This window comes from Argentina anserina, chromosome 2, assembly GCF_933775445.1.
Source record: "Argentina anserina chromosome 2, drPotAnse1.1, whole genome shotgun sequence".
NCBI classification, from domain to species: Eukaryota; Viridiplantae; Streptophyta; class Magnoliopsida; order Rosales; family Rosaceae; genus Argentina; species Argentina anserina.
Genome location: NC_065873.1, coordinates 2808577 through 2823463, shown reverse-complemented (window position 1 = coordinate 2823463; position 14887 = coordinate 2808577). Strand labels below are relative to the sequence as shown.

Below are 14887 nucleotides of genomic sequence, written 5' to 3'. Positions count from 1 at the left end.
TGAAGTGTCCGGCAACACAAGAGTAGGCTTTCAAAAGTAAGTGATCGTTAACAGAATCAACCCCAATCCACCATAGACAAAACCAGCCTTGGTCGGAAGCAATCTAGATTTGCCTCCATCACAACTATTCTTCCTCACTCGATGTAGGTGCTCAAAGTTTAAGAATGCACCCAAGAAAGAGGCTTCAAGGGTACCAAAAATTCCTCCAAATCTACCATGTTCCTAGTCAGTAACAGCATTTACCTTCACCCACTGCACAAGAGGGGGTTGCCTAGTTAATCTTGGTTCGAGGTTAATGATTTTCATATGTCAATACTAGAACTTAATTTCTATACAAATTGCATTCAAAATGAACAAATAAACCAACTTGCGGAAGTAATCATATCTTTATTTTTCTATTCATGCACTTCGTAAGCTGCAGTGCTGCATATTTAGACATATTTGGAGTGTCTAATCCGGCGCACTTCGTGATTGTAATTTTCTTTTATTTAATAAAGCTTACCAATTGTATTTTGGAGGCACATTTAGTCGCTAAACATGCTTTCAATCACGAACCCTTTGTGGCTTTACTAAAACTAGCATGTGCCCCGCACGATGCTGCGGATTTCCTTCTCCTTAAATTTTTCAGGTTGAATCAGTATCTCACGTTTTCAAAGTGATATTATATCTCTAATATATTACCCTCTTTCATTTTTTCTTTGCATTAATTATTTTCATCTATGCATGGGCAATATAGGAAGTTTGAATTTTTAGTGAAGCTGACACCAAACCTTCATTTCCAATTATAGTACATGTTTAATTCTTATGAGCTTCTATTCATACTTCTAAAATTGACACTTACACCTTTTTCTTTTTTTCAATTTGGATTTGACTTTGTTGACTTGTGTCTAATTACCAATAAGTACAAAAACTAAGGGAAATCAAATATTTTCTAATTCAACGAATCAATACAAAGTAAACCCTAAACTCTACAGAAAAAATTGACGGAGGTATGTGTTTAGGCTTGTTTCCCATCACTATTTAGTCAATGTGGTCGTGTAGATCGATATGTACTGTAGCATTCTCTACATTGTTCATCACACATGAGACGAAGGTATATTTGTGCGTATGCCGCGAGCAGATGGCATGGTATTGAAAATTTACTGGATTTTTTTTAACTTGCTCTGAAGGATGGATGTTTATATTTGAATAAAGTCTGCTGTAGAAATAAGAAGTCTTGGCATGCATGGATTGTAATGATCAAATTTTCAATGGTTGCATGGGTACGGCACTGTTGACAGAAATAAGAAGTGTTCCATTGATATCAAAGATTTAGTTAATACTCCTTGTGAGTTCAATTTTGCCTCTACACCCACTGTGACAAGAAGATTTTGATTGATGTCTCATCAAATTGGTCAGGCCAATTGACCCAATCACAATTTCGATCATGCTTATATCAAATGCAAGTATATTATACTCTAGCTAGATAGACATTGCTCATTGGGGGAGTACTGGTGTATTGGAGTCATAAGATTGTAATTAATGATTCCTGAGTTCTTGTAATTCCTACACATCGACGAAAGTGAAACCAGTAGAACTCATATCTAACCTAATATATTGTTGATTTCATCAACGTTTTCATTCTCCTTCAGACTTATATATCAAGAATTTTGATTAAATTGTATTAATCAAATTGATTCATAAAAACACAACATCGTATGATGAGAGTCCAGATCTAGAGATATGAAAAAAAGAAAAAAAAAGAATCATTAATTCTATTTAACCAAGGGTATTGTGGGAAAATAAGAGAGGTTTTATAGTATATAAAAATAATTTGAAGTTACATTAAGTGAAAGGTACAAATGACAATTTTAAAAATATGAATAGAATCTCCCTTATTTCGGTTGAGTCGGTTCCATAAATATTTAAAAAAAAAATTGTGCTGATAGTATAAAAGCTTGCACCACCATCTCAGTTTAAAATTAAATTCGCAGAAACACAACTCAAATTCCGTGATCATGTTGCCGAGCTCGAGCACAGCACGCGCCGGTGCCGGAGCCTCGCCGGTTGATCCCTTCAGGTCAGTAGCTCCAGGCGAGCCTTCCTCTTCATCTTCCATCTCCAACATCACGCAGGCATTTCCATTCTCTTCTGGAAACCCTAGAATTGAAGAGACCCGCGGCATCATTCTCCTCTACCGCCACGATGGCGACGACGCCGTCTCCATTGCTCCGATTAACCTTCCTGTAAGCTCAATTCCCTTCGTCTAATTCGGAAAAGGCTCAATTGACTATTTTGCTTGTAGTTTAAATTTGCAGTACAATTGAGTAATTGATGAGATAGTTGAAGTCTGAATTGATCTAATCATTGTTGATAATTGTGATTATGTCTGCCTGTAAATATAGCTAGGCTGTTGTTTATTGTTATATATATATATATATATATTTTTATGATTACTTGCTGTGATAAACACACAATTTAGTAGGATGTGGATTGAATTAGAGGCTGGCTTCGTGCATTGTGTAGGTTGAAAGGAAGCCACTTGTTTGTGTGCTTGGAGTGCCGAATCACATGACGTATGCCGACTTCTGTAGATTCTGTGGGTCTTTCATTCAGCATATATTGGAGATGCGGATTGTGAGGTGGGGCCTTTGAAACTGTTGTTAGTTTTGGTCATATGTTGTGTTGTTGAATTTCGTTTCAATTTGATTTTGTTTTTGTGTCTTTGTCGTAGGACTGATGGAATGGAGGATCGTTATAGCGTTTTGATTAGGTTCGATAGTCAGGATTCCACAGATCATTTTTACAAGCACTTCAATGGCACTCGGTTCTCATCACTAGAGGTCTTGCTCAATTACTTTGCCAACATAATACATAGTGTACTGACTTATGAGATTGTTGAACATATTTCTATTGTCATCATCCAATTTGAATGTCTTGTCGTCATTTGATATAGGTGGAGGTCTGTCGCATACTTTTCACGGTAGATGTTCAATACACTGGTTCAATAGAACATGCACAGGCATCCCCTTGTAGCTCAACTGAGCAGCCAGCATGTCCAGTCTGTCTTGGTATGCACCTGAGAACACTAAGAATCTATATATCCAGTTTGTTATTTTTCTTTTCATTTCTACTGTTTGGAGGTTTTTTACTTAACCTTGTGTTACAGAGAGACTAGACCAAGAAATGGGTGGAATCCTCACAACTATCTGCAATCATTCTTTCCATTGCTCTTGCATTTCAAAATGGACCGATACGTCATGTCCTGTAAGTACTTCTGGAAGTGTCTTCCACTTATCTATGGGGCTATGTATATGTGTGTAGGGGCATATGTTTTCATACAAAATAAATTGAGCAATTCTTTTCCTTTCCTTCCTAGCTTATTGCGATATGCTTGTTTGTACTAGGCCTATCATAGTGAAATTATAGTACCTTACGAAGTCAACTTTCAATTTGTTCTTGGTTATGGATGATAATTGACAAATGCTATTATTCTCATTACTTTAAAATCAAAGTTCTTGCCACTTCATTTTTGTTACATGATGAATCCCTTAGTTTGACAAGGAACTATAGGAGGGATCTTGTCCTGTAAAGTTGCAGGTAATGTTTGCAACTACTTTTCTCAGTCCATGATATAAGTCTTGTGCTTTCACATAGATATAGAATATATTCAACGCTTCAACACTTTGTGAAATATGTCTGATAAATGTAGAATATTGTCACGATTTTTGTCCCATTTGATTGGATTGGCGAGGTTTTGCACCCCCACCCACCATGCTCTATGCTTGCACTCCTTTCTCAATTTTCAATGATTTTGTTTTTGTATTACACTATTTTTATGGATAGAGAAGAACCATAAAAATAAAAATTCTGAATCATGAAATGATGGAGGGCTGCTATTGTAGATAATTCTGGAAATCTCCATGGAAATATTGTGGATTGCTGCTTTTGTTGAAAATATTGTGACACTTTTGTTTGCTGGACTTCTAATAAATAAAACTACGTCCCATGGAAATGGGCAAAAGATATTCAAGGTTGTGATTATATCAGATGTCCCTCATGGATATTTGGAACAGATCAGTAGGTTAGTTTAATTAGTTCTTTGAAATTGACTCTAATTGTTGATAGTTTAGTATCAATCTTCAGGAGAAGTATCTGGCAAACATATACAAGCTTTGTATGTCCATTATGTTGATCTTATATAAAATGTTCTCTGTCTCCTTTGAAGAATATATAATGTACACTTTTCCTCCATTACATCAATAGTAGGTATGTGTGAAATGCTAATGCTGAAGTGTTTATTTACCTACACTGGCAGTTAGGACAAAAATTTAATAAGCCCGACCGTATAGTATTTCATGTCTTATTAATTGCTTTTCTCTTCATCAAGTATGCTGAATATTAATACTCCTGCTCATAGTAATTGGTGCAGATGTACTAAATGATAGAATAAATTTTAATTTAATTATTAAAGTTGTGGGTGCTCGAGGTGGAGTTCCTACATTACCAGTTCATATTGTTTCACACCATTGTTAAGCTGCAGTCTGTAGCCTGGCTGCAGTTTTTCAAATCTTTTATTACTAAAGTGTTGTTGCTTGCTCCTGCTACCTTCAGCTCGGTGAAGTTTATAAAATTGTCAATTAACTTTTAATGAGTAGTAACCTTACTACCATATTTTGTGTTATGTTAGGTATGTCGATACTGTCAGCAGCAGCCTGAAAAGTCCAATTGTTTCATTTGTCAAACTTCAGAGAATCTCTGGATGTGTATTATCTGTGGCTTTGTTGGTTGTGGGAGGTAAGAAGTTTTCATGAAAAGTTTGTGTTTCTATTATCATCATGCAAAAACGTATCCATCTTTCTTCTCTCTTCTCACTCTCATCTAGTGTATCTATCTTTACCTCTCTGTTCTTTACGCCTGACAATTTTATTACAGGTATAAAGAAGGGCATGCAATAAGTCACTGGAAAGAAACACAACATTGTTATTCTCTTGAGGTGGAAACACAACGTGTGTGGGATTATGCTGGAGACAATTATGTCCACCGCCTAATTCAATCAAAAACTGATGGAAAATTGGTTGAATTGAATTCACACTGTCGGCATGCGAATGATTGCAAAGGAAGTTGCGAGTGTGTAGATTCTGGTTTCAGTGAGGCTCTTTTGAACAGCAGAGTAGAAGCTGTAATGTATTTGATTCTTCATATTAATTAATACCTACATTATCATTGTGTTTTATACGGTCTACATTTCTCACATCATTTTATCTCATTATATGCAGATTGTTGATGAGTACAACGAATTGCTTGCGACTCAACTTGAGAACCAAAAAATGGTAATCACTTACGGGTTTCCTTTTTAAACTTAACTTGTAAAATGTTGTGGTTTAATTTTAAACTTTTTAAATACTATATTGATATTTCATGTCCTGATTTCAGTATTTTGAGTCGTTACTTCAAGAAGTTCAAGAGGGAACTGAGATAGAAATTTCTAAAGCTGCAGCAAAGGCGGTGCCAGTAAAGAAAATGCAGGACAAGCTGGATAGATGTGTAAAAGAGAAGAAATTTCTGGATGATGTAAGTATTAAGTTGTTAACTCTTGTGCTTCCCATTAATTATTAATCTTGCATGTATCACATACACATATCCAGCTTCCACTTGCACCAAAAAAGAGCCATACTGTAACTTTTTTTGGTGTTTCTCCATGTAGCTTAATGATAATCTCTTGAAAAATCGAGACGTTTGGAAAGCGAAGATATTTGAAGTTGAAGAGAGGTATTTGTTTCTCCTTCTTAATATTTCTTTTTACATGGTCCCAAATTTTCAGTCTGCTACATGTATAGGAAACCAATTTGGCTTTGATATCTCTTCATGCTGTTATAATTGGTCTTTTATTATCAGTGAAAAATTCTGACACTAAATGTTATTTTCTTATTGGACGTAATGCTTGTATTTCCAGGGATAAAAAGGCTTCAAAATTGAAGGAAGATAAAATAAGCAACTTAGAAGAGCAGGTATTTTAATGATTTTGTTCACAAGGAAAAGTTCTTATATTGAAACGAGACAAGTCTCTGAGGTCGAGCTTTGGCTGGTTGGCATCATACAGGCATGAAGCTAAGTCTATGCTAACATGTTTGAAAATTTCTCCTTTTTGCAGCTTAGAAATCTGATGTTGTACCTTGAGACTAAGTCTTCAAATGAAACAGAGGATGGCACTGTACCGCCACTATCGATCAACTCTTCTAAGCCATAAACTATCAAAATGAAACAAAGGATGATGACTATCCATATGCAGATGGAAGAAGATTAAGTTTGAAGGTTGGAAGGTTGCTTTTGTACAAGTTTGATGGTAAGGGCGACTGATGTGACTTGCTTATATGGTACAGACAGTAGCATATCAAAAATATGGGGATGGATGATACAGACAAGAATACTGAAATATGGCTAATGCATGGTTAGTTAGATATTAGTGTATATCGGTAAATTAAACCTTATTCAGTTGGTGAATCTTATGCCCTTGCTTTTGTTTTTGTTTTGGTTTGTTGCACGGAATAGAGGCTTGGAAATGGATAAGTATCATTGCCAGGTAGAGATAATGAGGTAATATGTAAAAAACCCAGATGGTTCGTCCCTCCTGCTTAGATATTCACTAAAAAGCTTCATGCCTGTGGAAATCAAGATTTCTTGTTACATTATGTAATTACTACTTGTGAGTCATGCTTAACCCAAATTCCATTATTTTTCTTAAGTAGAAGATCAGGAGGTCATACTTTATTGAACAGCAAAATAAATTAAGGTTCGAGGCAATCAGCCTCTGGTCATTAGCAGACGCATAGGCAGCCACCAAATGAGCAACTGTATTTGGTTCTCTTTCGTTATGAAGAAACCCGGCAGCTTGGAACGAATCAAATTCTCCATTTACGTCATCATAGAGATGTAAGTTTCATTAAGCAATCAGTTTCAGTGATAACTGGTCTGGTTGAGAAGGATAAAACACACCGGATTGATTCATGACAAGCCATCAATTCTGCATGCTGAGCGGAGATGAACTAAAACCTTCCAATTGCTCCCAAGAATCACGCAACATCTCCCCTATCAGTGTGACCATTCCAAGCACCACCAAAACTGATAATATTCAACCTAGAGTTGTGATCTTATTCTCCTAAATAAAGAAGAGAAGTTGAGCAAAGAGTATTTCAGAACAAAGTGAGGGCATCAAGTTGATCAGAATCAGAACCAAGTACACAAGCTGGAACTGCCCTCAGCCCTTCCCTAGTAATAGAACAGTTCCGACCTATGTGAAGAATAGTTTCATCTTCCACATTAAACAAAACACAAACTCGAGAATCAAGCTCGACTAGTCTATATGCTAACATTACAAGACAAAAGCTCCCAATACAACAATTATTAGCATATGCGGATCCCATAGGTAAATGAAATGAGTCATGAAAGCAAGAGCACTTAAGTGACCCTATGACAAGGTAAATTAATAAAATGGGTAGCGATTGATGTTACTATACTTCCTCAGTCCCCAGATAGTACACATACTATTACGCAGTTGAACGAATTTAAATACCAAGGTGTTCTCCATAGGTAACCTTGCCAACAAAGTTAAAATCGATTCCAACTTCGTGTCCTCTCTCTATACGGAAATTTCTATGGCGTAATGTATAGGAAATTGTGATCTAACATCAAGTGCTATTGTCTATATTTATTTGTACAGTGTATATGGAAATTGTGATTCAAATACTAGCTAGGTTGTTGTTTAGTGTTAAAGTCATCACCCTCTATTTGACGAGGCCTTGCACTATTATTTTCTTTGAATTTCTTTAATCCTTCATCGCTCTCTAAAAAAACAAAAAACTCGAAACAAAAATTGACATAGTTTGTTAAAGAATTAGACTCGTAACAAACATTATTTGGAAATAAAATCCTTCGAAGGTTTGTTGCTGAACCTTGAATTTTATAATGAGAACACATGCTTGCATAATTCTCCAGGAATACTGTGAATTTGTGACGGGAGATGTAGAGTTCTTCAGGTAATATGAAAAAACAAGTGACTTGCGATGGTCTACACTCTAGAACCACTTCAATGCTTTTTTTTTTCATTTCCAGAAAGACCTAATTCAAGATTTGTAATCGTAATTACTGCCCAAAATCAAGAAATTCTCAAGTAACAAAGCTGCACAACAATATATCCAAAAAAAAGAAGCTGCACAACAATCCAAGATGAAGATGATGGCATTGGTACTTGGTTAGCCCTTCGAAATTTACGTGTAAGCCATGCCAAAGCAACCTTGGCCAAACACCCACACGTCTCCTTCCCCAAAACACACCAGCATTCCTTTTCCCCTTTCATTCCCAATTCCTCACATTACAAGCAAAATTACAAACACCATTTTCATACGCCTACTAGGCTAATCCTCCTCCTACCTGTCTACTGCTACCAACTTTCCCCCCTAAATTCTCTTTTCACTTTTTAACCCCAAAAATTACGCTGTCATGTCATTGTTGTAGGTTTCCCAAAACAAGCAAAATGCGCAGGCATTAGGTCTCCTTCTAGGTTTGGCCACGTACACAAAAGCTGCTTCACTAGTCCTTCATCAATATCCCGTCGACGATGACACATTATTGCCGTTATTATTTTCCGCCTGCCGACGACCAGTAATCCGCACCGTTGTTGTTCGCCACGTGTGTCGTGTAATCCGTCGGCACCAAACACAGTCCCCTGCTTCTCAGGTCATGACTGCCCTTCTTCTCCGCCCCATCTCTTCCCTCCTGAAAATCACAGGCCCAAATTTAACCGTGGTAAAAACAAAAAAGTGAAAGTACCTGTTTAGTGATCTCAGTCATAATAATTTGACTGGTGACTGTTGACTAAGGACGAGACTTAAGTGCGGTCGCGTCAGGGTGGGACCCTTCCCGGAGACTGAGTCCAATGGGTCATGAATATGACGTGGCATAGAGTAAAGGGTCAGGTCGGGTCAGGTCACCAACAAGAGTTATCAATGAGGGTGGGAAGAAGGAAGAGGAAACAAAATTGATCTGACAAGAGAAAGGTGAGTTGGAATTTGGCTGGGTTTGGGGTTTGGAGGGACTTACAGGTGACAATGAAGGCAAGCGTTGCAGGTATGGCGAGCACAGAACTTGAACTTGGTCGTGTAAGAACCTTATGTATCCCATGGCTTCATGTAGCACTGAGGCTGTGTCCGTCTGCACAGTACACATCAAATTTCCAGAACCACATAATCATGTTATTGGCCAACTTTGATAGTGTTTGAAACGTTGAAATCAGATAGATTAATTCTGGGTAGCTTTCAAGAAATGAAAATAGTTATAGTTTTGATGAGAAAGATTGTACCTTTCCAAAGGGTGACACGAGTTGTTGCAGAGCTGAGATTCTTTCTCCAAGCTTCTCTCTCTTTTGAAATCAACCACAAATGAATTGAAGCAACACTAAAAGGAAAACATATACAAGGTAAACAATTGCGGTCGGAATTTCAAACCTTTGCGGCAGCGGGTTTGTCGGTTCTCCGCTTCTTAGAGCTTCTCTGGCCGGCCTGAGTGTTCTCCTCCTTTGCACATTGGACCTGTTCTTGCGCCACCCCGTTTCGCTTCTTCTGCTAAAAACAAACCCAAAATGAACACAAAAACAACAACCACATATTAATGACTAGAAACTAAAACCACTGCAAATTCGCAAAAAAAAAAAAAACTTACGTTACTATTAGACTTGGAGGACGACAAGGCCGCCTTGGCGGTGGTGGTGGAAGAAACAGAGGAGGACTCGCTGCATGTGAGCCCTGAATTCTGCGCTGGCCGGGAAACTGAAATCTCCGGGAACCCAAATTCCCCAAGGTGGAGATTATTGCTGTCGTCGTTCTCATGAAAGTCGCCGAAACAGAGCATTTTGGGGGATTTAAGGTCGGCAGCCGAATAAAGAGAAGAACAGGTGTTGGTGTTGGTGTTGGTGTAGTTGAAGATTTGGTTTTGATGATGATGATCGTTAACACGGAGACCCACCACATCATTCTCGACTTCGAAGAGTAGCTGAGAGAAGCTCGTCCCTTCTGTGACCCCAAGCTGGTCCACCTCAGAGCCTTCCTTGTCAGCCATTAAAGGGAAGAGAGAACTAAACAAAGGACCACCGTGAACGAAAACTAAAGGAGAAGAGAAGAGAAGGGTAGCTGTTGTTGTTCTGGGAGAAAACGACGGAAGCTTCTTTGTTGTTGGTGTTGAGATGAGAGAGAAAAGGAAAGGGGGAGTAGTCCTGGCTCTGTTTTTTTGCTTCTGTTTCTGGGTATGAGTGTGTAAGAGAGAGAGAGAGAGAGAGAGAGAGAGAGAGAGAGAGAGTGAAGTGAGTGTGACGGTGGCAGAGGGGCAGCGATGGGATTTGGTTGTTCTGAGGGTTTGGGATTCTCGGCGACTAATGGTCAAACCCACCTGGCCCGAGAAAACCGTGGTGTCGTCGACCAAGGCTGTGTTGGCTCAATAGATTTGGAGCTTCATTCTTTGCTGCGTAAACGTAGAGCTCTATCGTAATTTTATACCGAGTTTCCTTCTCTAGAGTTTAGACCATGACAAAAGAGATTATCAAAGGGTTTTGGGGTCCCTATGCTTTGTTCTCGACAAATATTTAGTTTTTGATTTATGTGATGAGATTATATTATTTTAGCTACCGACTCGGTGCGATTTCATTAGTATTTAGAGATTGATCAGTCGCGATATTAAAACAAACCAATCTTGTCATCAAATGGAGATTATTGATGTGCCAACTGACCTAAAACACATGAATGATAATGAAATGTTCAAATTCTCAAATTCAACACAGTATTTGTTTATGTGTTACATTCATGTTACGTACTTCAAAAATGTAGCCAACAATGACGACCATGTCAACGACCATGATAATGGCGATGAAAATATTGAACATGATGATAATGATGGCACTGATCAAGATCAGAGCGGTGATGAATCCAAGAATAACGATCATGTCATCGAGACATCGACTATGTTAGGATGTGATGAGAATTTAATTAGGAAAATAAATCCTAGTTATATTTGGTTACTCTTCTTAATTGGACATGCATGGTTTATGTCAAAGTTTATTTCTTTCACGAATATGTTATTTTCTAATATGAAAATGTTTTGGTTTTCCTATGACCAATTGGATTGTAATTGGTGTGCCTATATATAGGAGACATAGGTAGTTAACCAAGGTGTGGCTGTCATGACTTAGTTCGTGGATGTGGTCATCAGAGCGTGGCCATCACGGTAAGATGGATGTAGTCATCGACAAGGAAGTGTATATCTCTTGTGTAAGAGAGCAGAGATGTCAAGGGTGAGGATATCTCTTGAGTGAGGATGTGTTCTTGGGAAATTCTATGAGTGTGGTTGTACATAAGTTATGGATTTTGGGTTATGAGATTTAGCTCAAATGTAGCTTGTACTATTATATTTCTCATAGTGAAGAACATGGTGTCTCTTAGAGGATATGGGCATAGGTTTATACCGAACCTCGTTAATCTCGGTGTTCTCTTATTGCTTGTCTTATGGTTTGTTTACTTTTCTATCATTATACTCTGTGAGTCATGTTGGGAGGGATCCTAATTCCCTAACAGACTATGATTTGATTTTTTTTCCAACCAGATTTTTTTCCATGCCTTGCAATTGGAAAATTATTTCAATTTGTATCGGATCAAAGTGGATTGTATAGAATGTATGCAGTAGCCCCTTTAATTCCAAGTTTTTATTGAGGTGCCACTTCATCCTGTTCCTTCTGTCGACATTCTAATTCCCATTGCCATAACTTCTAAACCAGATCATGTTTGCTAACACCTATACAAGCCAGATATAAAAGTGGCAGTGACAACTTTATATATGCAGTGAGATACATCTTTCTCTATAGTATACACAGAATGATAGGTATACTCAGAGCCTCTCTTCATCGATTTCAAAATGGTAACAATATGATTTCCAGTAGCTGCAAGTAGGTTAATTTCCACGCTGCTTAAGCTCTTACAGTATTTTCATAAGGTGGCTACTTGCATTATGTTGCAGGTTTAGATTTCTGACAAAGATAGTGTAATAAATAGTAAGCTGAAGTTACAAATAAACTAGAATACACAAGTGCATTGCAAAAATTCCAAGAGTGTATTTTATAATGCTGTAAAAATGGAGAAAGAACCCTGAGTTTTTTTTTTTAAACAGAAAACCTTGCATTGAAGCTGCAAAAGCAGCAACCAAGAACACAGCAGAACAAGGAACAGAAACAACACAAAGAACAAAACTACTAGCTAACTACTAACATCTAAACTAACAAAGGTCGAGCTGGCAAGCCATCAATTTTGAGAACCATCATTAATGACAGTGGAGGTTGATTGATCCAATCCCCCAAATCCATCCTCATTTTAGCTTTGCGAAGCAAGCCAATCCACCGCAACGTTACACTTATTTTTTACCAAACTCCAACTCCACAAAGAGGATTGCAAAGCATAATCGTTCGAATGTATCTCAAGAGTGGATAAATAGACCAAATGCTCGTTTCAGGTAATTGTTCTGAATCCAGTTTCACACAAACTGAAAGAAACTGCAGATTTTCCGCCAAAAGTAACCCTTCAAGGAGAGGTAGCCAAACAAGATTTTACACCCCTATTGAGAATCAAATCATTACGGGGGAGAAACAGAAAAACAACACCAGCTCTATTTGTTATGGAACCCCAAGCTCCATCACAATTAAGCTTATTTGACGGAGCCAAAGAGAATTCTACCTGTGATTTTAACTACAGGAGCTCGACCAGCACAACATAACTGAGAAGAAGCTAGTCCACAAAACTCAGAGACAACTCCTTTAATTTGTGATCCCCCCCCCCCCCCCCCCCCCCCCAATGGACTAGGCAATCTATGCTCATAAACAACACCACATCTCTCTTTCCAAAAAAAACCCACATATCCATTTAAAACATAAATTAATATACAAGAGTACACCTACTTTTGATCAGTCCCAGTATAATTATAAAGCATAAATTACACAGATAACTCACAGATATGTAAAACCTCATACAAGTGCGAATTATGGATTGAAGCAGTGCTAGTGTATTGGACATGTAACTGTCTTCGATTTACCACAATATTCATAAGTCATAGAAGCCAAGAAAAAATCCTTTACATTTCAAATGTACTTGACATCAGAGAAGCCAAATGCAGTAAAGGAAATAACAGTCTATTGGGAAAAGGCAAAAGCAGATATGCATAAGTCATAACCCAAAGATGAGAATTAGAGAGATGGAAAGGGAAGCAAGGGAAAAGGAAGGGTTACCTCAGATTGCTCACTGCTCCTAGACTCTTGAAATATCCTTCTCTCATTTAGGCAAAATTATTATTAGTATGCTTTTTGCTGGCATAAGAAGATTAAAAGTGAAAGTAGCAAGAACAGGCCTGAAAGAACATAGTATGCATGCATAAGTTCACACACAATGATGGCATGCATGAGCATCAGCGTTTGACTAGAAAGTGCAGAAAGAATCAATCAGTATAAGAAACAACATCAAGAGAAGAGTGGAACAACTATTTTGAACATTTTGAACACATTCTCACTGTTAATTCAAACAGCGATGTAGCATTTTCTAGTAATCTACTAACTTCTTCACAAGAAATTATTACCTCATCTGGAGAACAATCACAGACTTGTGTGTTAAATTATCAAAGAAAAAAAATTCACAGAAATTCACGAACTAAAAAGAACCTTAAATTCTAGCAGTAGCAGATCTTCTTCAACTATCAGTCACAGACTCGCAGATACTATAAGTACAAACAGTCATCAAAGTTTTACGAATTTCAAGATACCACTTGGATAACTCTAATGAAAGTTTGTGAAATGCTGCTACAAAGTTGTGGTCACCAGTACAAACAACGGACCCAACAATTGTTTTACATCATTCAATTTACTGAATCTTACGGAAGCAATTAGTAGACCTAATCTATTGTACACACAAGTGGCGCTTTAGACAAAGATAATGCCAACAAGTCTCATCAAGATACCATCTCAATGAGCTCAAGTACAAAGCGATCATGGAAAGCTAACGGGATACTACTTGTCTGTCCAGCTCACAGGAAATTTAATATATAAACTGTGTTAATATATATATATATATATAGATATATATATATAAACTGTGTTAATTTCATTCCGGGAAGTTATGAAGGTGAATGATACCCTGCAAGAACTTAGCGTCTTATCATTCAAAATAGTTTGATCTAATGCATTGAGAAAGAGATTCAAAGGGTATAAGGTATAAATAGTACAGCCCAAAAAGGTTAAGTGCACCAATGTCAATCAAGATCTTAACTGAAAAAGAAATTCAGAGAACTAGCAAATATGAAGCACACAGAACAAGAACCAAATCTTCTTGGTAAGTAGGTATTTTCCAACTACATTCGCATTAGTACTTCAAACCTTACAGCACTATAGCATTGCAAGTATACCAAGTCTTTCAGAAAACATGATCAAATCTAGATGAAGTATGAGTTTTAATGTTTATAAAATCATGATGAGCTTAAGATGAATATCCTAATGAAAAGCAAAGCCATACTTGTTTTCTGCCCAGCTGCTGGTCTAAAAATGTGCTTCGCCAAAAAAGCAGAATCTATCTTTGAGAAATTCTGTGTTATGTCTATTGAACGCATTCTTGAAAACTAACATAAAGAACTACTGCCAGTTATGCCTTATTGGGCTCCTAATGCTAATCTAAAGATGGACACCAACACCCTCCTAGAAACTAATGTCGAAATCAGCTAATCAGGGTTTAGGGTACAAGTATAACCCACTACCCTAAAAAAAACCACATGATATAAAAACCAAAACCAAACCACATTAGGTACCCTCCGATTCCAAATGTCCAAAAGAACAAAG

At 37.5% G+C, this 14887-nt stretch overlaps 2 protein-coding genes across 10 annotated transcripts; one reads left to right on the top strand and one right to left on the bottom strand.

Annotated features, from left to right (window-relative positions):
• The first annotated feature begins 1976 nt into the window (after nucleotides 1-1976).
• LOC126784706 (BRAP2 RING ZnF UBP domain-containing protein 2) lies at nucleotides 1977-6800 on the top strand. 2 transcript variants are annotated; one of them, XR_007670975.1, is made up of 13 exons: nucleotides 1977-2225; nucleotides 2506-2621; nucleotides 2714-2822; nucleotides 2936-3050; nucleotides 3149-3246; nucleotides 4670-4776; nucleotides 4915-5161; nucleotides 5259-5312; nucleotides 5416-5553; nucleotides 5687-5751; nucleotides 5936-5990; nucleotides 6134-6430; nucleotides 6532-6800. XR_007670975.1 is itself a non-coding variant. In XM_050510186.1 (12 exons), exons 1-12 carry the CDS (start codon nucleotides 1998-2000, stop codon nucleotides 6227-6229), a joined length of 1428 nt encoding a protein of 475 aa, XP_050366143.1. In that variant the 5' UTR covers nucleotides 1977-1997; the 3' UTR covers nucleotides 6230-6800. The 2 variants fall into 2 exon arrangements, 1 of the variants encoding a protein (XP_050366143.1); XM_050510186.1 differs by having other exon boundaries at nucleotides 6134-6800.
• Nucleotides 6801-8036: 1236 nt separating this feature from the next.
• On the bottom strand, nucleotides 8037-10285 carry LOC126784710 (transcription factor bHLH113-like). 8 transcript variants are annotated; one of them, XM_050510196.1, is made up of 5 exons: nucleotides 9697-10285; nucleotides 9483-9599; nucleotides 9338-9400; nucleotides 9079-9189; nucleotides 8037-8754 (listed from the first exon to the last, which is right to left on the bottom strand). In XM_050510196.1, exons 1-5 carry the CDS (start codon nucleotides 10090-10092, stop codon nucleotides 8617-8619), a joined length of 825 nt encoding a protein of 274 aa, XP_050366153.1. In that variant the 5' UTR covers nucleotides 10093-10285; the 3' UTR covers nucleotides 8037-8616. The 8 variants fall into 8 exon arrangements, with proteins under 8 accessions (XP_050366153.1, XP_050366154.1, XP_050366155.1 ...); XM_050510197.1 differs by having other exon boundaries at nucleotides 9338-9397; XM_050510198.1 differs by having other exon boundaries at nucleotides 8038-8754; nucleotides 9338-9397; nucleotides 9483-9596.
• Nucleotides 10286-14887: the final 4602 nt, after the last annotated feature.